Raw genomic sequence first — 23706 nt, forward strand, 5'->3', positions numbered from 1 at the left:
GGTGATAAAATTTGTGGAGTTTGAATGGGGGGGGGGGGGTAAAAAGTTTTGGGTGTATGAACAGAGAGGGGGAGGGGGCAATTTTTCTGGCACGTGGGCAGGCGTACAAATTATAATCCTGAAGCAAAATATACAAAATAGCCTAAAATTGAAAAATTTTGCGCGCTTAACACACAAATATCTCAGGCATCCGAGTAAAAGTACATAGCAGTCTATAACAGATAAGATAATTTGATCAGGCAGGTACTTTATGTATATAGGGGCCTACTTTGATAAATCATTCAATAAAAAATGAACCGCTGAAGCTCGCTGAGCTATGCAGTGAGTGTCAAAATCAAGTAGGCATAAAACACACTTTTATTTGCAGCTAAAATAGTCTATTTCTAATTGATAGCCACTGAAATTTAAGTTTTTTTGCACACGTAAAAAAATAATTCCCAATAAAAAATAATGCTCGCCCCAAATCCCCCTTAAATTGATTCGTTGCATAAACATATGCCTACCTAGTTTACAAAATGACAAAATATTTTCACATCTTTTATGTTAATGACATGGTTTATATTATTATTTTTTTTATGTAGCCTACACGTTTTACCCCGGCGCAGTATTAATGTTTCAGTGTCCTTTGATGTAATGGGGATGGTCAAGATTTGTATTTAATATAGGGTCAAACATTTTAGAGTTTTAATTAGAGGGGAGGGCAAAAGGTTTGGAGGTTTTAGGGTTCACGAAGAGATAAGAAGTGGAGAGGGAGGGAGGGAGGGGGGGGGGGGAGTATTACTATGAAAAAAAGTATATTTTCCAGCCCCCTCCCCCCGTATTTCTGAACACATTACTTGTTATTTCGGCTTTAAATGGATAGAATTAACTTTAGTGAGGCATTATTATTCCAGCATTTTGAGTAACATAAAAATGGTTTGGAAATCGTACATGAGAGAGTGCCGTCGGAGAGAGTGTCATATATTTGGTGCGCGGCGCGCAAACTTTGCACCTATAAGTACCGGTATACCATACATAGGCTACTGAATGGAAAAACCATGAATTTTACCTACTAAGGCCCCTTCTTTTAACATTGGTGAGGCACATCAGACAAGCGGCTAGGGGACGCAGGGGTAACCTTGTCAATCAAATACTTCATCTATTGTGTCCAATACTTAATACTTAAAGTGATCGATGTATCGATAATAGTAGGCTTAAGGCTGGTTCAAAGTGAATATTCGAAGGCGAATATTCGGCTTCGAATACGTTTTGGGCGTCAAAATATATGCGGCTTCGAATATAAAACTATGAACCGGAGAAAGATATATTTCTACAATTCACAGCGTTGCCCGACTGTTAACAAGTATTGCCCGTTGACCAATGTAAGCAAAATTTAGAGAATTTCTTCAACGAAAATCATAATAGGTAAACTCCATTGAACTATTGTCATGATTTAATGTCTGTATAAATGGGTCTAAATAGGAGCAGTGGCGTAACCAGTGGGGGCCGGGGGTGCAAGCTGCCCCCGGACACAACAAACCTGGAAGAAGAGTAAAAATTTGGGAAGGGGAAAAGGGAAGAAAAAAAGGGGAAGAAAAAGAGGGAAGAGAAAGGGAAAGAGAGAAAAAAGGGGGGAAAGAGAAAAAGGAAAGAAAGAGGGAAGAGAAAGGGGAAAGAAGAAAAGAAAAAGAGGGAAGAAAAGGGGGATGGGAGAAGAGAAAGGGAAGGGACTCAAGGGAGAAGAGAAAGGGAAAGAAAGAGAGAAGAAGATCTATAGGCCTACTACTTTCATTGTGAAATTTGTACTCTGAAACACTGATATTTTCTAATATGCCAAAAACCAGGAGCTTCATGGCGCTCAGCCCCCTTGACCCCCCGCCTGGGCTTTGCCCCTGGACCCCACCGACTCCACCCGTTTAACGCTTCGCGGCAAGCGAGCTTTCTCTCGAACATAAATACTAAAACTTTTGATCAGAAATTGGGAAATTTTTCAATCTTGCCCCCCCGGAAGGTCAGGTCTGGTTACGCCCCTGACCTGAATAGGAGTCAAAAAGATATGCTTTTCGGGGCATTTACGACCTGCCTGTAACCGGCGCGGAGGTTGACCCATACCTTCTTGTAGGTTTCAACTGCAAAGCAAATCAAGAAATGAATGAGTCAATAGATAAATAAATAAATAAATAAATAAGTCAATATATACATAAATAATTAAATAAATAAATAAATAAATAAATAAATAAATAAATAAATAAATAAATAAATAAATAAATAAATAAATAAATAAATAAATAAATAAATAAATAAATAAATAAATAAATAAATAAATACATAAATATATAAATATCATAAGATATGATTGAAGCGACGGCAAATATGACAGCCCTCACAAGTGTTATATATGAGACCACCCACGGTGACCCACCAAATATATATCTGTCGAGTTCAACAAAATTCAACTCCCACAAATATATTTCCGGTGAATACTTTTTTCATTGGCTGATATCCACTTGAGATCGGTATCATCAAAGTAGTATTGCTCTCATTTCATGATTCATTGAGCAATCAATTTTGGCATTTGACCGAAATACGCGTCAAAAGATAAAAAGTCTCGCTCCGAACTTGTGTAGGCCTACATTGCTAAGTGTGTTTTAATGCCTGATTCACAAATTATAGAAATAAACAAGAATTTATTTTAAAAGAACACGCAATGATAGGGTACCAACGCTCGTGGTTTTGGTTGTTCTGCATAGTTTCAACTCCCACAAATATATTTCCGGTGAATACTTTTTCATTGGCTGATAGGCGTAGATCCGTGGGGGGGGGGCGGGGGGGGGTAAATCCTAAATATTTTGCCAGGGGATGGTCCATACAATCATCCCCCCCCCATGTTGACGCCTGTATGTGGGTTTCTGACAAATTCATCTCTTATTTGGCCATTTCAGTCGCAAAAGTGCAAAGTGCAAAAGCGCGAATTTATTTCATTTTTGCACCACATTTCAACAGTTTAGCTTAAAAAATGGGAATATTTCAAGATTTATTTTTCCGTGGCAACCCCATCCCTCCAATGTCAAAAAGATATCTACGCCACTGAGGAAAACGGTCGTGGGCAGTATACAAATAGGTCAAAACTGAGGAGTTTTCAAGGGGGTAACCCCCTTAATACTTTTTTTGGTATGCTTTGGTGAGGCGGCAGGGAGAGGCATTGCCTATGGCGGCAAAATCCCTAGGAACGGCCATGTATGTAGGTGGGATGAAAAGCCGACAATCAATTGAAAATTTTGACCTTTCGTATTGAAGATATGGATTTTTCCCAAAAACACCCAAAAATTAGGTCTTTTGGGAAAAAAATCCATATCTTCAATATGAAAGGGCAAAATTTTCAATTGATCGTCGGCTTTTCCTCCCAGCTACATACACTTTAAGAAAACATCATTAGATTTATAATATTTACTGTTGACTGTTATATATCAATATGTGAAAAATATCAATTTTAATAATTTGTCATAAAATTTGTATTATATCGTGAATTTCAAAAATTAAAATTATTTGATATCAGAAAGACATTCTTCGTATTCATAATGTAATTCGATATGCCTGATGTGCTCTCATGTCCCACAAAAATACTGGCAAAACGCTCAAAATGCTCATTCCAGATTCCTTAATTTTCATTGGGGATTTTTGAAATCATCGTTCGTCGAACGATATTTAGGTGACCTCGAGCCTTTCATATAAATCAATAGTATCTCGCTATCAGTTGCGCGATATTTAATCCCATTCAACTCCGTTTTTATTCGTTGCCGTATATATTTTGACGTCACAAAAAGTATTCGAAGCCGAATATTCGCCTTCGAATATTCACTATGAACCGACCCTTATAGGATCAAGATCATGGAATTAAGCTACGGCGGCGCACTTTAATACTTTACGAGGTGATTCAGCCAGGTACCTGGATTCAGCAGCACTCAATGATTACGATTAAAAAAAAAACAATAATAAAAATATAAATATAAACAAAATAATGATAATAATATTAATATAATAAGCAATATATAAGGTATATAAGATTTTTTTTATTAAAGAAATTTAAAATTTTTTTATCATTATCATAGGCCTAAATATGAATTCTTAACGTTATATATACATTATAAATATCCGCACGAACAGCATGACTATATAGCTAATTGTCATAAAATGTAGGCCTAACTTGAATACAAATACCAATTCAATTTAGCAGAAAAATGTTATATTCATGAAAATGCGCTTTGAGATTTTTTATTTGGTTAAAACTAAGCACTTTAATAATTCTCAAATTGTATATTTTTTACAAATAGGAATGCGTCTTTTGAGTATAGGGCTAATGCATATTTATTAGTATTATTTGTGTTATTATTTATATATTGTGTTATTCAATTTTGAATTATGTTCAATTATCCCAGCAAACACAAAATGTTTTCGAGCTTTCGACATCATTCGCAAAAGGTTAGAAAAGGTTGCCAGAAAATGTTTAAATGTCGGGTTATATAAAGGGCATATAAAGGGAATAAAACTTTTTCATAACATTCAAAAACATTTTTTGATAACTTACTGCAAATATTCTCAAACATATCATTATTTAAGTGGTGACAAAATATTTGGCAAAAAATGTTTGCAGAAAATATTTTTCAATAACATTTTGAAAACATTTAAAAAATATTTTTGTAGTGTGTTTCCATACAAAACGTTTTAAAATGTTTTCCTGACCTTTATTTAACCCGACATTTAAAACCAAAACCTAAAAAATATAGGCCTAACCTGTTTAAAACGTTTTAAAAACGTTTTGTGTTTGCCGGGATGGCCTTTCAGACCTTCACATTAAAATGTAAATTTTACTTGGTAGCTTTATATTATGATTTAACATAAAAGTTATTATTAGGCCCTTCGCACTTGATTATTAGTTTCCTGTTTACCGCCCACGTCCAAAATTGAAAATCTCAAAAAAATTAATTATTTTATCTTTATTTCTAATTTTCTCCTTTAAAATAACTTTCAACAACTTTTACTTGCCATTTTCTAACTTTAATAATATCAACAATAATGATGAATGAACAAAGAGTACAACTCCACCTTCACTTATTTATAAAATCAAATATAGTTGTGAAATAATTAAATGCCCGCCCTAGTCAAAACGAGTCAATAGTTGCTTGTAATAGTTCAAACTAAATAAAGAAAATAAAAGATAATTAATAATTAATAATTAAAAGTCACCTCGTCCCTTTTTCAAAATCTTTAACAGGAAACTAATAATCAAGTGCGAAGGGTCTTATCATTATTTATAACATTGTGATGATTTTTCATTATTAGGCCTATTAATTATTATAAATTTTTATTTCATTTAAAACATACGGGCCCGAGCATTACTCGTTGACTGCCGATAAACGTCCCAATAAATCGGACTTAGTCACCGGTCAGTTCTCATGATAGATTTCCATGGCTAACGATGGTTAACTATGAAAACATGTTAAAGGACATCAAGAAAATTTTCTAAGTTATTTATTTTGAGCTCTTTCGAGTATCGACGAGTAATGGATATATTCTGTAGATTTAGGTTTTGTCTGTGACTGCTAATGTGAGGCCGTCGTAGGTCGTACGGGGCTCAAACTCGGTGGGTGGGTGTAGCTCTGTCCTGGCAAGAAGAAGTTTATGTTCGTTAAGTCATCCGACCCCGGCCCCCCCTCCCAGGGGTCATTTGAGGTCAAATGACTAAAGACTGTCATATGGGCATGAAACTAGGTCGTACGAGGCTCAAACTCGGTGGGTGGGTGTAGTTCTGTCCTGGCAAGAAGAAGCCTATGTTCGTTAAGTCATCCGACCCCGGGGACACCTCGAAGGGGTCATTTGAGGTCAAATGACTAAAAACTGTCATATGGGCATGAAACTAGGTCGTACGGGACTCAAACTCGGTGGGTGGGTGACGTTCTGTCCTGGCAAGAAGATGTTTATGTTCGTTAAGTCATCCGACCCCGGGGCCCCCTCCCAGGGGTCATTTGAGGTCAAATGACTAAAAACTGTCATATGGGCATGAAACTAGGTCGTACGGGACTCAAACTCGGTGGGTGGGTGTAGTTCTGTCCTGGCAAGAAGATGTTTATGTTCGTTAAGTCGTCCGGCCCCGGGGCTCCCTCCCAGGGGTCATTTGAGGTCAAATGACTAAAAACTGTCATATGGGCATGAAACTAGGTCCTACGGGGCTCAAACTCGGTGGGTGGGTGTAGTTCTGTCCTGGCAAGAAGATGTCTATGTTCGTTAAGTCATCCGACCACGGGGCCCCCCCCTCCCAGGGGTCATTTGAGGTCAAATGACTAAAACTGTCATATGGGCATGAAACTAGGTCGTACGGGGCTCAAACTCGGTGGGTGGGTATAGTTCTGTGCTGGCAAGAAGATGTTTATGTTCGTTAAGTCATCTGACCACGGGGTCCCCTCCCAGGGGTCATCTAAGGTCAAATTACTAAAAAGTGTCGTATGGGCATGAAACTTGGTAGGTACAGTCAACATTTAAAGCAGCATTTGTTGAAGGTCATTTTGGGGTCATCCAAGGTCACCACGGGTCATCTGAGGTCAAATTAGTAAAAGCTCATATATGGGCATGAAACTTGGTAGGTACAGTCAACATTTAGAGTTATAAGTTTAGGTCATTTTGGGGTCATCCAATGTCACCCTGGGGTCATCTGAGGTCAAATTAGTAAAAATTGTCATATGGGCATGTCACCATCAGCCTGGTAATCGCGCCCAGCCGAGAACCGCCAAATATGGGTAACCGCCTAGTCTATTTTAAAACTGATGCATCAATGACTATGTTCATCATGTCATATAGAGGCCTTGCATGCGACGTATCATCCCGTAAATATGGCGGACTACTCAAATGCATTCAACAAAAGCATGATTGCAATCTACCGTGACAGTTCGTCTCACACACATAATCCTGCACTACGATCAAATAGGTTGATGACAACATTTGATTGAATGGACTGCACTCCGCCATAACTACGGTGAAGGACACCGGTTGAAAACCTTTGTTTGGAGCCAATCAATAATTTCATGCAGGGCCTCTATTGTATCATTCTCACATAGATATAGAAATACTAAATTCGTTCACTATCTATATTTTTACTTCTAGTAGAGCTCCAATCTAAGGGTTAAAGTTATGTTTAGGTTAGGTTAGGATTTTTTAAATTACCCAGTACAGTGAACCTTATGGTACAAATGCGCGCGAAAATTTTAGCATAGGCCTATTGAAACTAAACTGGTGAAATATGGGACAAAAGTGGAATAAATTCGCGCAAAGCGCTAAAATGGCATTTTGTGGCTATAAAATGGCCAAATATGAGGTTAATTTCGACACAAACCAATACACAGGCGTCAATATTGGGGGGGTGATTATATTGACCATCCCCTGGCAAAATATTGTGGCATTTATCCCCCGATCTACGCCTATGTAATTTAGAGCCCTGTGACTCCATCGGTCTCCCTCTCTCTCCTTCCCCCCCCCTCCTTCCTTTTTCTTCCTCCCTTGGCGGAAACTCTAATAGGCACAAAGGACCAATATGCGATACGTAATCTATTTCCTCTTCTTTCTATATCTAACCTCCTTGGGCCTACATATTAGTACTGATATATCATACGCTGGCGAAATTACGTAATTAATCGGATTAATTAACATACTGAGCAATAGGTGAAAACAATTTTGACAAAAGGAGTTGTCCTTGTCAATTTGTAGACATGTACTTTTGATTATTTACATAGCTTCTTCTCCAATCACTGTGTAAAACATCCATCCAAAAATCTGATTGCTATTATTATATGGATGAATGGACATATCACAAAAGGATTGCTTATCTCAATAGGGCATGTACTTAAGCAATTTTTTTTAACTGACCGGCGTTATTGGGCGTTTTATCGGAGGTCACCGAGTAATGCCGAAGATCAAAATCGATTTTATGTATTGTGTATGTATCATAGGACGCTCGTATTAATTGTCTCTATGCGCTTGAGAATTCAACAATATAAATAATGGTAGCTCTATTATAATACACATTAATGTTTTAAGCAGATAAAATTCCAAAATATAATACGTTTTCTGCCTTTGCTTGTCACGTGGTAGGCCTATGTTGAAGTTGCGATTATATTTTTAAATAAGTTTCAGATGAATAACAAGAAGACAAGTGGCCTAGTGGTCTAAGGCGCTAGGCTCATAGAGTACTAAGCGTTGCGACGTGAGTTCGAACCCCGCCTCTGCCAAACTTTAAAAGAAGTAAATTAAAATTTGAATTTTTTTAATTTCATATTTGGGAAATGTGACTGGGAGAATTTATGTATGGTGTGGAGTGGTGTGATAGGGCATGTACTTTAACTGGCCGGCGCGGTCCGGTGACTAAGTCTTTATTGGGCGTTTTATCGGCAGTCAACGAGTAATGCTCCAGTTCACAACTCTGCGGTCGGGCCACGGGATCTCCCATACAGAAATGTATAGGGCCTACCCCGGGGGGCCTGCGTCTGTTATAGGCCACATGTCATTGTCACAGGGGAAGTTGCCCAAAGGTGTCAAAATTCTCCAAAAATGCCTGAAATTTGCAACATTTTTTAATGTTACGTAAAGTTCCCCAAAAGTGCGAGTTGTTGACCTATTTGTGCGCTGCATTGGAAAAATTTTGACAATTTGATGGAATCCGCGCTCACTTTACGCAGCTTGCGCGGGAGTTGAAGCAATTTTGAGTAATTTTGAAAACTTTTGAGCATCTTTTCAGCAACTTTAAGCAATTTTGAGAAAATGTTAAGCAATTTTGTAAAATTTTGAATAACTTTACGCGATTTTGAGAAACTTAAAAAGCAACTTTGTGCAACTTACCGCAACTTCGAGGAAGTTTTAAGCAAGTTTGTGAAACTTTGAATAACTTTATACTATTTTGACAATTCTGGACCAATTTGGGCTAATTCCCCTGTGACATAGGGCCTTCTGTTCTGGGGGGTTCTGGTGAATACTGCAACCAAGCATCCCAGCAAAAACGTGTTATTTATTACATTTGGCAACACAAACCTTTGCCAGAATATTGTTTGTATTCGATTAAAGTAGATTTGTCGCCGAAACGAAATGCCGTACTTTCCCGTAAATTGGCTCAGTGTGTCATACAGCTCCATTGATAGCGTAATTTTCAAAGGGACCAACAGGAAAGAAAACTGAAACCATCATTTCAGCCTTTCCCCTGTCGGCTTGTTGTAGTTCGTAAATCGAAAGAAATGCTGTTTCTGAATCAAAATTTCCTTATTTATCCAATTCAATATCAAAGTCATAACGATTGCATTGTTTTCTGTGGTGTTTGATCTTTTTCTTGGTAAAGGTAAGTGAATATCTGGCATTTGTAAGTGTATAAATAACGATAGACTTGATTCAAGTCTCGCAGTGTAATCAGTATATTTTTGTACGTGGTAGATTTGTATTGAAATTCCGTGTCTTGAGTCTCGATCATGTCAACCAATGCTCGTGTACCACTCCACTCGGCTCAGCACGCTGCGAATTCCCCGCGATATGTACTGTACGTACATCACAGATTCCTTCTGTAATCTGTGATGTACTCATGGTATACCGGTAGTGGTACTGTCTCTCTCGTCTGATAATATTAGGGGGCTGACATTTTCTTTGGAAGGAGGGGGGGGGCATCCCAAATATAATAATACTGTCTGGGCTGGGGAGGGGGCGGTGCCAGTGCCACTGCCAGTGGCGTAGCCCGTAGCTTAGCGTGGGCCGTTGATCATCACATGGGGGGGCACAAGCCATTTTTGGCAATTTTCCTATGGGATTTTCTCAATTTTGAGATCGATTGAAGTGCGTGCCCCCATGCCCCTATGACGCCACGCCACGGGGGGGGCATAGAATTATTAGACCAAAAATAGGGGGGTTATAATTTTTAATGTTCACCCAAATTTATAGGGGGGGGTTATAGAATTATTATGCATTTATGGGCTCCACTCCACCAGGGTGACTGAAATTTCATGCATTCTTGAACTTCACAATCAAAATGTGCATACAATAAAAATCCATTGCTATGTATGGAAAATTTTCTTTACCTTCTTTACACTTACGATAGAAATTTTAACATGCTCTGCGCACTTTCTTTACTCTTAGCTTTTGGCGCGCTGTGCTCCGCGCCTTAGGCTAAGGGGCTGTGCAATAATTATGAGCTCCCCCGGGGGGTAAAATTTCCAAACGGCTCGCCAAAAATCGCTTGCCCCCCCCTCTCTGCCTGCCAAAAATCGCTTGCCCCCCTCTCCGCCTGCCAAAAATTCTTTGCCCCCCCCCCCTTGCGCATGCCAAATTTTGGGGATCCCAATTTACAAACCTTAAATGGTCTATATACCTGTTGCGAGCGCAGCGAGCAGGAAAATTTGCATATTCAAGCGTTTCCGTACTGTTTTCTTAAGCCTTTTTAGAGCATTTTATTAAAAAGCCGCCCCATGAATGTGTGCCAAAAATCGCTTGCCCCCCCTCTCAGCTTGCCAAAATTGCTTGCCCCCCTTTTGGCTCGCCAAAATGTCTTGCCCCCCCAATTTTACCCTCCCCCAGGGCTCATAATTATTGCACAGCCCCTAAGTTAGTTAGGCTTAATTCCGGCAATGAATAATTTGTCACGAGTCTGGGGAGGTCAAATTTTCGACCCAAAATAGGAGGGTCATAAACATTTTTGCCCGTGATATGGGGGGGTCATAAAAAATTGACTCCAGTCACCGACATATTTGGGAACCCCTTCCAAAGAAAATGCCAGCCCCCCCCCTAGACATGGTGCTGATGGAGATTATTTTTCCTTGGAGCATGCCGGGGAGCACATTAAAATGCTATCTCCTGTGTCATGTTTGTTGTTAGTCGGGCGATGGCGACACAGCTGAGTCTCAAAACAATAATTTATTCTCTAAATTATGATTGACTTTGTGTGCGAAATTGGGAATTTGAGACATTTCACCCCAAAAACAGCTTTTTATAAGGGTACTACACCCCTGCCCAATTTTTGTGCTTATTTTTGCATTTTCTCAAAATTATAGCGCATTGGTGACAAGTAAGATATGTATATTATAGGGGCAAGGACTAAAACTACTGCACTGGAAATTTTATTTCCATACAGACAACAGTTGTGGAGTTACAGTCAAAAATGAGGGAAAACCAATATTTGATCAATAAATCAATAACTTCTCGCCTTGAGTTGCTGAATTTTCAGTTCAGTAGTTGTAGTCCTTGCCCCTATAATAATTATACATATCTTACTTGTCACTAATGCGCTTATAATTTTTGAGAAAAATGCAAAAATAGGCACAAAATTGGCTAGGTGTAATACCCCTTAAACAGTCCCCCCCAAGTTACCCCTAACATGCCCAATACATTACATGCCACAACCAGTTTGCCCAATATATAAATCTTTATACCGTATTCGTCTGAGTATAGTCCCACGTTCGAGTATTATAGTCCCACCCCCATTTTTCGACAAATTCCAGAAATTGTAAAAAAAACCCATAAAAATGTTTTATGTTTTTTAAAATATGAAAATTGACTTTGTTTTCATGTCATACTCTATTAATGATTATCAAAATACATTGAATTTAAATGCATTTTGATATCATTAATAGAGTACCGTATCGACATGAAAACAAATTATCAATTTTCATATTAAAAACACAAAACACCAATTTTTTTTAGGTCAACCATGAATCAAATGATCCTAGCATTTAGGTCTAGGTCCAGGGACACTCCAAAACCAAAAAAAAAAAAAAAAATAAAACATTTTTTTTTTTTTTTTAATTCGAGTATAATCCCACCCCCCAATTGTGAACAAATTTCACCTAAAAAACAAGTTCATGAAATTTGGTGGGAACAACCACCGAAGTGAAACGAAAATTGTCAAGGTCATTTGGGTCATTTGGTGTCATCCGGGGTCAAATTGCCATATATATCAAGTGCAGGTTCTTGAAGTTTGGTGGGATTGACCACTGATGCAAGACCACAATTATTAAGGTCATTTTGGGGTCATTCTGGGTCAAATTGTCAAAGATTGTCGCAGGTTCATGAAATTTGGTGGGATCAACTACTGAAGTGATATTCTAATTCAAACTGACTGAAATCTTACGCTAACCACCCAAACCAAGAAACCGTAAAAGACAGGTGACCGCCTCTAGAGTAACAAATAATATTATTAATAAGGCCCTCCTTCACTGATTTTTTTTTTAAAAGTCCAGACGATATACATGTATGTTATTTTTTTTTTACTTGGCCTTTTTTCAGTAATTCATTAATTTTATATATGGTAAGGGTGTGAGTAAGTCCCGGGAATTCGATTCCCGCCCGATAATCCTATTACCCGGGCAGGGAATTTCCTGCCCGGGTACCCTAAATTAAAAAAAAAAAAAAAATTGAATTGAATGCATTTTGATATCATTATAGAGTATGACATGAAAACTATGTATCAATTTTCATATTAAAAACACAAAACAATGTGCAAAATTCAATTTTTTTAGGTCAACCATGAATGATCCTAGCATTTAGGTCTAGGTCCAGAGACACTACAAAACCGGAAAAAAAAATGAGAAAAAAAAAAATATATTTTTTTGCAATTTCGGGTACCCGGGGTTACCCGCCCGAAAAATGTGCCGGGTACCCGGGCACAAAATTACCTGAAAATCACACTTAATTATTTGTTTTTATGTTATTTTTTTACCATTTATTTCTGTGTAAAATTTCAATTGCAAAGTGTTTGTCAACACATCATACAAATTAACTGTGTCATACATAAACAAAGGGCAAAGTTTCAGAAAAATTGATTTGAAAAGGTCTATTGAAGCAGTAGCGTAGCCAGCAGGGGGGAAGAGTGCCCCCCAACAAAAATTGAAAGAAAAAAGTGCCCCTCTGACAAAAAATAAAAGAGAAATATCAGGAGGGCAAAGGAAAAGAAAAGGGGCAAGGAGCGCCTTTTCTACCAAAATTCAGCCTGATCATGGGGCAAAATAGTGTAAAATACAAACTTTTTGCACGCTACGTGCGCACACTGTACAGATAAAGCCCTTATCCTGATAATGGGCGAAAATAGTGTAAAATACAAAATTTTTCCGTGCTATGCACGCACACCACACCGTTGAAATCTTTTTTGAAGCTTGAAGACAAACAGTCTGTATTTTATGATGCAACTGTAATTTTTTTCGTCTGTGCCCCGAAATTTTATTTTGCCCCCCCGACCAAAAAAAGCTGGATACACCCCTGTATTGAAGGCACTACTTTTTAAGTATGGGGTGCTAATACTAGTGTCAAAACTAGCTTTACCTCTTTAGGGTAAATAAGATTGTAGAATACATACATGTATGTATTTTAGATTTTTTTTGTGTGTGAAAAGTTATGAACAAATAAACCATTGCTAGTATGCATTACAGCAAGGCATTAGCCAGAGGGGTGTCTTTAGGGTGTCCAAAATGGTCAAAAATACCTTATTCTACAAAATCAGGGTGTCCACTTCCTATTCACTCCATTATAAAAATCAGAATTTTAAGGTGTCCAAATTGAAAACGGGGCGTCCAAATGACACCCGGACACCCCTCTGGCTAATGCGTTGTATTACAGCATAAATACCCGACATGTAATTGTATATATTTTTAATTTCCTTTTATCAGGTTACTAGAAACACCATGTCTGAAGAAACGGATGTTAATAGAAATCCGCTGGAGGAGAATAGTGAGAAAGATGCTCCCATGGACAATGCCATGGAGACCCATGTCATCAATGAGGAAAACCATGTCATCAATGACGAAAATAACGTACAAGTTGAAGAAGAAGAAGAGGAGGAGGAGGAAGAAGAAGAATATCAACCCAAGAAAAGAGCTGCAGTTAAAAGGAAACTGCAAGCTACCGCTAAAACGAGACCCAAAAAGATCAGCAAAGTGACAGAAAATGGAACTGCAACTGTTTTGAAACCCAAAGGTCCGGGTCGACCCAAAGGACCTGGCAGACTTAAAGGAAAACCAGGACGCTCGCCTGGGACAGGTCAAGCTAAGGTCATTGTGACTGGAACTGGTAAAGGGAGAGGGAGGAAGAAAAGTGTGATAAGTCAAGTGGCGGAAGAGGAGACAAATAATATCACAGAAGATGGACTGGCGATTCGTAAGAAGTCCAAGCGTACGGCAGTGAAGAAAGTTAGTCCCGATATATATGTTGAACCATCTGATGCTAGTGATACTGATGAGGACTATGAGTACGAATTGTGCGAGTACAATGGTCATATCATGGCGGTTAAACCTCAGTTGTTCCGTGATGAAGTGATTGAAGCGGTGTCCAAGTGGGAGGCGGAATGGACCAGGAAAGAAGCGGATGAAGTGCTGACCACTCCGTGTATAGAAGAAGGATGCTCCTTCGATGTACCAAACCGCGACATTGACATTCACGCTCAGTGCCATAAAGAGGATGGTGATGGTTTTGTTTGCATTCATAAGAACTGCAGTTATGAGCACATTGATTGGCAGAATGTTAGGACTCACATATCAAAGTCTCATCGCAGTCTTCTGGAGGTGTGGAAATGCGACCAGCCAGATTGCGACAAGCAGTTCTCGCGATGGGTTAGCTTACGGCGTCACATCATGTATAAACACATCTATGAAAGTACTTCGGAGATTCTTGCATTGCAGCACCCAGTTGGCAAGGAGCATCTACAGATGAAAGTGAAGAAGATACAACGCGAGCCGGAAGGGCCAGTGAGTCAACGCAAGAAGCCGCGGAAACCGGTAGTCGCACAGACTGTGAAGAAAATTAAGAAAATCAATGTCAAAAAAGAAATACATGTACCAAAGAATAAAGTATTGAAATGCAACAGGTGTTTTGCTATGTATAAAGGTGAGGAAGCTCTCAAAGACCACATGGACAGGCACAGTCAGGTGATCTACACAAAATGTGCGGAATGCGACGAGTATTTCACCGAGGATAAATCGCTGCAGAAACATTTAAAAGACAATCACGCACAACTTCTACACACGCACCGCTGCCAACTTTGTTCGTACACTTCCAGTTACGTATCAGATCTAAAGATACACCAATACACGCATCAGGATACTAAATTTGAATGTGACTGCTGTGGTCAGGTCTGTGCAAATCCAAAGACGCTGCGTAGCCATCGCATGCGCAAGCATCCCGACAAGTACGAGAATAAGACACTGATGTGCTCGTTCTGCGGCCAGACGTGCCCTAATGAAGTTCTGCTGCAGGATCATGCTCGTGACAAACATCAGCTGAGATTGAATGGAGCGAAGAGGATTAATACCAAAGAGGAGCTGCGATTTCCGTGTAATCTCTGTGATTACGTCGGCAGGAAGCAGAAAAGTCTCGAGTAAGTATAATTGACCTTTTCGGTAAATCCCATAATTCCTTGCGATTAGACCTGAGATGTCGTCATTTGAAGTCGCTGTAACGATGTTCTCTAAACGATATGCGCATCGGTATGACATCAAATGACAACATTTCAGGTCTAACCAAAAAGAATTATGAGATTTACCGAAAAAGTACAATTTGCGGGGTCAGTGACACAAAGACGTAACTCCATTTTTTATATCAAAATTCAGAAACATAAGCACTTTCCAATAAACACATAGAATTCACTCCATTTAGCACCCCATTGAAATCATATAGACTTAACTACTTTTAAAGTCAATGTGGACCATTATCTTTAAACTCATTTTTCTCAGAATGGCCAAAATGGAGTTACGTCTTTTTGTCACTGACCCCTCGAATTGACATTGACCAAAGTTGATTTGTATTATTTCCAAATTCCCCCATATACAGCGATCCATTTGGCCTTTATAATAATAATTCAACAAGTTCTTGTTCTGTTTTCAATTTACTTGTACATGTATGTGATGCCATAGCATTATTCCTCTGAAGGTCTTTGTATGGAGTATACTTTCTGATGGAACCTTTCAATAACCTGATCAAACAACTGAGCAAAAACTTGAAGGAATATTTGCTATTTGAAGAACTGAGTAATGTTCATATACCTTGATCAGCTTGTAATCGGCGGGCCTTATAACATCACAGATTAATATCAAAATATTTTATTTCCAGAATTGTGTTGTGACATCTCGCCAGAAGCATCACAAATTATTAATTCAAGTCCTATGCTTTGTCTACTTTATATTAGTATTAAAATTAAGCGATGAAACTTAACTTTGGTGGCTCAGCGGCAAAAAGACCTATCTCCATTAACTGTTTGTATGATTGCGATACAAGTTTTCATTCACTGTACTGCATACATCACCGACATCATGCACATGTAATGGAGATCTAGGTCTTTGTTGCTGCTGAGCCATCATCTTAGAATGCAAAGTTGATTCTCCAAAATCTTATCTCTAATCTGTGCTTGAGCTCTAATCCTAACCCTAAATCGTAATCCTAAACCTCTCGAGATGGTGGTCCAGTTATTCTAACGTTGTACTGATTTATTTGCACCAGATATCACATGCGCCTTCATCAAGAAGAAAGACCATTCAAGTGTAGCCACTGCAACTATGCTAGTAAGACACAGAACAACTTGAAGCTACACATGCGGACTCACAAGGAGATGGCTCCACTCAAGTGCCCACAGTGTGACTTCAGAGGTAGGTTGATATAGCGAGTTATAAAGCTACACATGCGGACTCACAAGGAGATGGCTCCACTCAAGTGCCCACAGTGTGACTTCAGAGGTAGGTTGATATAGTGAGTTATAAAGCTACACATGCGGACTCACAAGGAGATGGCTCCACTCAAGTGCCCACAGTGTGATTTCAGAGGTAGGTTGATATAGTGAGTTATAAAGCTACACATGCGGACTCACAAGGAGATGGCTCCACTCAAGTGCCCACAGTGTGACTTCAGAGGTAGGTTGATATAGCGAGTTATAAAGCTACACATGCGGACTCACAAGGAGATGGCTCCACTCAAGTGCCCACAGTGTGACTTCAGAGGTAGGTTGATATAGCGAGTTATAGCGGGTCCACTTCGGGTGTATCAAGTATGTTGAAATTGGAAGAGGTTCATTGCTATATGCAGTACCTATATGAATGATTCTTAAACACTTCAGAATGTTCTTGCAATCTTATTGATTCTTACCTGTGTGATATGACACGATATCACACACTTTAGTGTTTGCGTATCGACTCGATACTCGTACATGCTATTTGAACCAATCAGAGGTGCATAGCAACAACGGGACTGATCAATTCTAAACCCTAGGTAATTCCTTGTAAAATGTAGGATTTAATTTGATTAAAATTTGGTTAAAACTTATTTTTGGCGTAAAACAACTCTATCCACAAACACAGGTTATTTATGTGTGAGATTGGAACAATTATGCATTTTGTGAGATATTAATCACTCATATTTACCTCTGTGTGTTTACAAATAATGAAATGTCATTGGATCACAGGCATTGCGTATATTCAGGAGATTACGAATACAAATTAATATACACTTTGTGATTTTGCAGGTGCCACCAATAAAGTGATCAACCAGCATGTGATGAGTAAACATACCAATGAGAAGCCATATAAATGTACTGTGTGTAGCTGGTCTACCTGCTACAGTGGCAATCTATGGACACACATGCAGATCCACAGGAAGAAAGACGGCATCGAGTTACCCGAAAGACCCAAAACACGCAAGCGCCCTCAACAACAGCAACTTGCCGAGAATGTCGCAGATGTTATCAATACCGCTCAACTGGCTACAGCTGTGACTACATCACAAGCACAAGCAGATCTGACTAGTTTTACCACTGCCAGTTTGCCTCAGTCTGTGTTGAGCACCGTCGGTTTGACAACATCAGGTTTGACGACATCAGTTTTGACGCCCACAACGCCTACACCAATACCAATACCAGTCGCAGTGTCTTCTCATTTACCTTCCAGTACCATGACCGTACCGATAAGTCTAAGCGTTGATTTTCCGGTAATCCAAATGGCGCAACCATTGATTCAAACACACCAACAGCAAACGCAGCAGGTGGTACATCAGCAACAACAGCAGCAACAAGATCAGCAGCAGCAGCCTCACATACAGCAGACAGATGCAACTGTGCATCAAATTCAGCATCGCTATCCTTCACAAGCATTCGCAGCACACATCATACCAACTTCGGAAGGTTTCCCGATCGGTCCGGAAGCGCACCACGCACAAATGGTTGACATTCAGATCCACGATGCGTCCAGACGAAGTGTGGTGGGTACGATACCGAGACAAGCTGAAGATGATATGGAGACTGTACAGCAGCTGGTTAATCTGTCCAATATGTTGCCTACCGCATCAACTGTTTTGCATAACATGCAACCAGCATATGCTAGATATTAATTATGTGAGTGTGGTCTATATATTATGTTAGGATGCAAAAGCTGATAAACACAAACTTTTTTAGTTACGGCCATCGACATCTGCCCTGTAATGCAGCAATGCTAGCTTTAAATTTCACTGTTACGGATCCTAAATCTGCGTAATAAATCCTCAAATAAATTATGCTAAGCTACAAGAATTATGTTTAGGAGAAGTCCAATTCATTCAAGGGGAATAGGGTAGGATCAATTGTGCATCGCCCGTGTGAGGTGATAGATCATGCCATTTTAGGGTTGTAGTGCATCACTGTCGGCTGTCATGGATGTATGAATAACCCAAGTGTTGCATGGGCTGCTCAATTTGGGAGTTTTATCAACACAACAATATTTTTCTCTAGTTTGCTGGCAAAGATTTTACGTTTTAGCGACATAACCCCAAAGAAAAATGAAACAACAATAACACTAGTGTCTATTTGAAATGAGCTACTTAAAATTATCATACATTTGTATCATATAAGTGACAGTTGTTCCAAAGTCTTCCAGTCTTGGGCTATGTATAAGTTTGGCAGAACTTGTGCAACAATTTTGAGGTGTTAAAAAGCGTTAATCACAATTAACTAAAATAGTAGGATTTTTAGTCATTGTTTAATTGGTTTCCGTTGCATTTTAAATTTCATCAGTTTGGTGTGTAGATTGTTTTGAAGGCAGTTTAAAAATGATGCAAGGAAGACACTTATGTGTTTGATAAAGTTTGCAAGAATTACAAACATAAGATTGGATAAAAAAATATCAGCTATCAAGTGTAGAATTTGTTGCTCATTTTGAAAATCATCTTCATTCTTATTCAGTGGGTGTGGCTTGTAAACAATAGGCCTACTTGTAATTTGATTGGTTATTTGGTGTCTAATTTGAAGTGATTTTAGACATTGATATTTTGACAGCACACACCGTAAAAGTTTGTTGAGACGCGACGATTGCTTGATGATCATAGCGTGTTATAGGCATCAGAGTGTGTGTACATGGACACAGTATGAACAAAAAATTCAAAACAAGTTTGTGATGGTTTCATTCATTTCAGATGGGAAGTTCTCATGATGGTAACATAATTTTTTCTGTAAAAAAATAAGGATTATATTAATATTTAGACTGAATAAGAATGAGAATAAAAGATAGCAATTGTTCTGGACAATTTCAACATGAAAATCTTTACAAGACATTCCCATCAGCACTATTAATTATCTTAGAATTATTGCTCAGGTCATGCCAAACAAACACATGCTTTGTTATCAAGGCATTAGCCAGAGGGGTGTCTTTAGGGTGTCTAAAATGGTCAAAAATTCTACAAAATCAGGGTGTCCACTTCCGTTATAAAATCAGAATTTTAGGGTGTCCAAATTGAAAACAGGGCGTCCAAATGACACCTGGACACCCCTCTGGCTAATGCCTTGCTTGTTATTGCACTTGTGTGTATTGTAATTGTGAGTGGGGTGGATACATGAACAGATTTTAGGTACTTGATCACAACTATGGTCTATATCACTACCTCCAGTCAGCGCAACTAACTTTGAAGTTCATTGTGTGCTGTGCTGGCTTAGCATTGTTCCTGGCGTGTGCATATGCACACGTACATGTAAAAGTATGTACATGCACCAAGTAGCACTAAGTTAATGCAGAACACGCTGAACTTCAAAGCTAGAGCCGCTGACTGGAGATAGATAAATAGACTACATACTGTCTGCAGTTTATTGTGTATAAAGATGTACATTGGAATATATTATTGGAAAAATATTTTTCGGACTGTTTTAATGAATTCTGTGGGTTTCAGGTTACTGGTTTGACCATTTGAAAGCACCATACACATGTATGCCTATAATGTATAGTGCCATAAGGAAACAATGCTGGGTACAGTTCTGTTGTACATGTTTCTAGATGTACATAATTATATAAAACAATGACAGATTGATTTTAATTGTACATATTTTGGGATGAAAATTAAAATAGTAATGTCGTTATAAATTAAAAACAATCCCTCTCCTATTGAGGGTCATAAATATAGGTTTGTGTACTAATACTACATGCTTGTACATGTATGTTAAATGGCGAGGTTATTTTGACATCATTAGAGAGGTTGCGATTTCCAAACGTACGTATTGTATGCCCGAAGATCTGTTCAAAATCCAATCACATGAGGGTGATTTTGAATATATGTATGGACGTATGATATGTACGTTTGGAAATCACAAACTCTCTTTTAACTAGTTTAGTAATCCAACAGTGGCATACTAGTGGGGTGGGGTGGGGTGTGGACCCGGGGGTGGGGACAAGTTGTGAAATACTTTTAAACAAAATTGGCAGAAACTTGCAATGAATTTTGTCCTACTATTGCATTTCAGCCCACCACAATTAACCAAATTTTGGCTATTTTTAGCATATAACCTAATTTTGTCTATTTTTAGCATTAGAATTTAAAATTGTCACACACTCCACATGTACGGTATTTCTGGAGTAAAGTCAGTCTTGGAGCAGGTCAACAGGATGACTTCACAATTTTGTCCTCTCCTTTGAAATTTTGGCCATTACGCTACTGGATTCAATTCAAATGATTTGCTTTGAATCCTTACCTCGAAGGGTGCTTATATTCCATATAAGGAAGTTAATGGAAATTAAATATAAATGTGATACACAGATATCCTAATAAATTTGTATTTCATTCATTAGTATCTTATTCTTGCCCATCTAATGGTTTTTGTTTAAAACTACAAAACCGGATGGTTTCTGAAATATATGTGTATTTTCAAAAATCAACTCTTCTAAATCTTCTCTTGATCCCGGGTCTTGACCATAAGAGTGATAAATTGGTCTTGATCTTAAAATGTGCGTACATTGTCCTATACTTTCACATTGTGGAAAAAAATATAAATTTTCATGAAAACTGTCACAACATGTCTTACATTTTGTGCTGATGATTGGAATCGGGGACAACTTAACTTCAGTGGAAGCATGATTGCTTAATTCGGGCTATAAAGTATTTAGTTCCAGACAAAAAAAAGGTAATGTATAATAGCTAGAATAAATCAGTACTCAAATAATTAGAGAATAAGCGATAGGAATTTTTATTTTGCCTATCCTCTACCGTGTGATAGCGACAGGCAGGTCCAATATTTTGAGTAGTGGATGCCGGCGCAGGTCCAATATTTTGAGTAGTGGATGCCGGCGCAGCGGTATCCACTACGATAAAAATATTGGACCTGCCTGTAAATCTATCATAGGTAGAGGATAGGCAAAATAAAAATTCCTATCGCTTATTCTCATTCTTAGTCAGTTAAATATTATTTTAATAACTGTAAACAAATTTTTAAGCAAAAACTAAGTTACCGTCATAAAACTCCCTCATTATAAAATGAAGCGAAACTTGTTTACAACTTCACGTATTCTGTTGCGGCGTATTGCTAAGCGCATTCGCGTATTCCGCACTAGTCTACGCATCCAGCGCGATACATACGCGCACCTCTACACGCATGTTACGCATTATCAAGGCGCATGATGGCGTAGGGTCGTCACGGCCTGATAGACGGCACCGAAATCATGCGATTGTCCAATCAGAAATGTGTCTACGAACTAGACCACTCCCACTGACTAAGAATGTCACATTGATTCAAATAGAGCAACAATTCCAAAGAGTGCTCAGACTCTGTATAGCTCCATAACACCATTTTGGATTGTCAATATGAGGACCAAAATACTGTATCTAACATTTTTCGGCCAAGGCTTCAAATCGAATGATTTTTGTTGTTTTAAAGCATGGTCCTAATAGAAAGCATTGCATATGGAGCGACACAACGGATTACACACATAAAGACACACACTTCAAATCAAATTTTGCAGGATGCATGGTGAAATAATCTTCCCTTAAAAGAAAAATGAGGGCTAGCCTGGACATATTGCCATCTAATAGACCTCTATTGGGCTATTCCAGTCAGGGTTCGAATTCGGCTGTATCGCATAGCAGTTTGCTCCTTATTTTGAAGCAACTGCTACTCAATTTTGCATTTGTATAGCAATTTTTACAGTGCTTTAGTATATAAGTATCCTGATTTATATGATGAATTAGCCAAAAATTGCTACGCAAATTTTTTAAACTAATTCGAACCCTGATTCCAGTTGAAATTAATAGACCCCCTATGGAAAACATGACCTCTCAACGCAGAGAGTGAATTTAAAATGGGGTTACCTGAATGAGTGACTCCCTCTGTGGGAGATACATTAAGGTCATGTCTTCCATACGGGGTATATGGGTTTCATCTGGAATAGCCAATTGCAATCTATATTTAGAACCAAGAGTAATTATTTTCTCAGCATTGACACCAAAGCCAAGATGGTGGCTCAAGGGAGATGCCTGTCAGGAAAAGAATACAATAATGAAATAAGATTGGATGACTTGAACTTAATACACAAATTTTAAAAATATTGTATGAGATGTAGTCGAGTCCAATATTTTAAAACACATAGCTCGACCAATAAATTTTGTATTGGGTGAAAAAAACGTCAAATTTTATTCTTAGTATGTTTTCAGATCTTTTCTTGGTCAAAAATGTGATTTCAAAAATATGACTGAAGGTGAAAATGATTTTTAGTCAAAAATGAGTTTTGGTCAAAACATTGTTGACAAAAAAATGTTGGGGAAGAAAGCGAGCCTATCCAACACAGTCCAAGTGTTGATTATATTAGACTCTTTAACCCCAGTACAAAGTATAGGATATAGGAAGGAAAATTCAGAGACCAGCATAATGAAATTCAGAGGTCTGTTGTTTTGTTTCCAAGGGTTCTAAATATGGCAAGAATTTATGACCTTTTTACAAATTGAGGAAGTAAATTGCTGAAATGATTTTGATGTGATATTGTAGGGAACTACTGCATCAAATTGAAGGTGTACTACCACAGTGATCAACTGAAATATCATGTATAGCATGTAGTATGTGACATAAAAATGTATTCTTCTAAACACAACACAAGAAATAAGTCCCCCTCTCAACATCTCGTCATTATTAACATTGTAAGGTTTCGTTTTGTACCAATAAAAATAACTTTGAAATAATTATATGACTGTTTACTAAGTGTTGTGTGAAAATGAGAGATTTCCATGACTTCACGGCTGAATGAGCCTAAATTGAAGGCAAAAACTGCCCTTTTCAAAAGTCATAATGTAGGCCTATGCTTGTCACAAAGTTGATTCATGGCTTGTTACTAATGGAACACCTGTGTAGTTGAGTCAGGAGGGTGAAAGTGCATAGGAACAATGCCGGAAACTACGTCACGCTATTGTTCGACTTTAACTACATCATTTTTAACCCCTTCCGTTTCCGTTAATACAGCTTTA

General features: G+C 38.4%; 1 protein-coding gene across 1 annotated transcript; it reads left to right on the forward strand.

Annotated features, from left to right (window-relative positions):
• Positions 1–9204: 9204 nt before the first annotated feature.
• On the forward strand, positions 9205–21413 carry LOC140136097 (uncharacterized). Its single transcript, XM_072157802.1, has 4 exons — positions 9205–9352; positions 13656–15358; positions 16477–16622; positions 17492–21413. The coding sequence occupies exons 2-4, from the start codon at positions 13671–13673 to the stop codon at positions 18349–18351; spliced, it is 2694 nt and encodes an 897-aa protein (XP_072013903.1). The 5' UTR covers positions 9205–9352; positions 13656–13670; the 3' UTR covers positions 18352–21413.
• The last annotated feature ends 2293 nt before the right edge of the window (positions 21414–23706 follow it).

Source organism: Amphiura filiformis, chromosome 16, assembly GCF_039555335.1.
Source record: "Amphiura filiformis chromosome 16, Afil_fr2py, whole genome shotgun sequence".
In the NCBI taxonomy this organism is placed as follows: Eukaryota; Metazoa; Echinodermata; class Ophiuroidea; order Amphilepidida; family Amphiuridae; genus Amphiura; species Amphiura filiformis.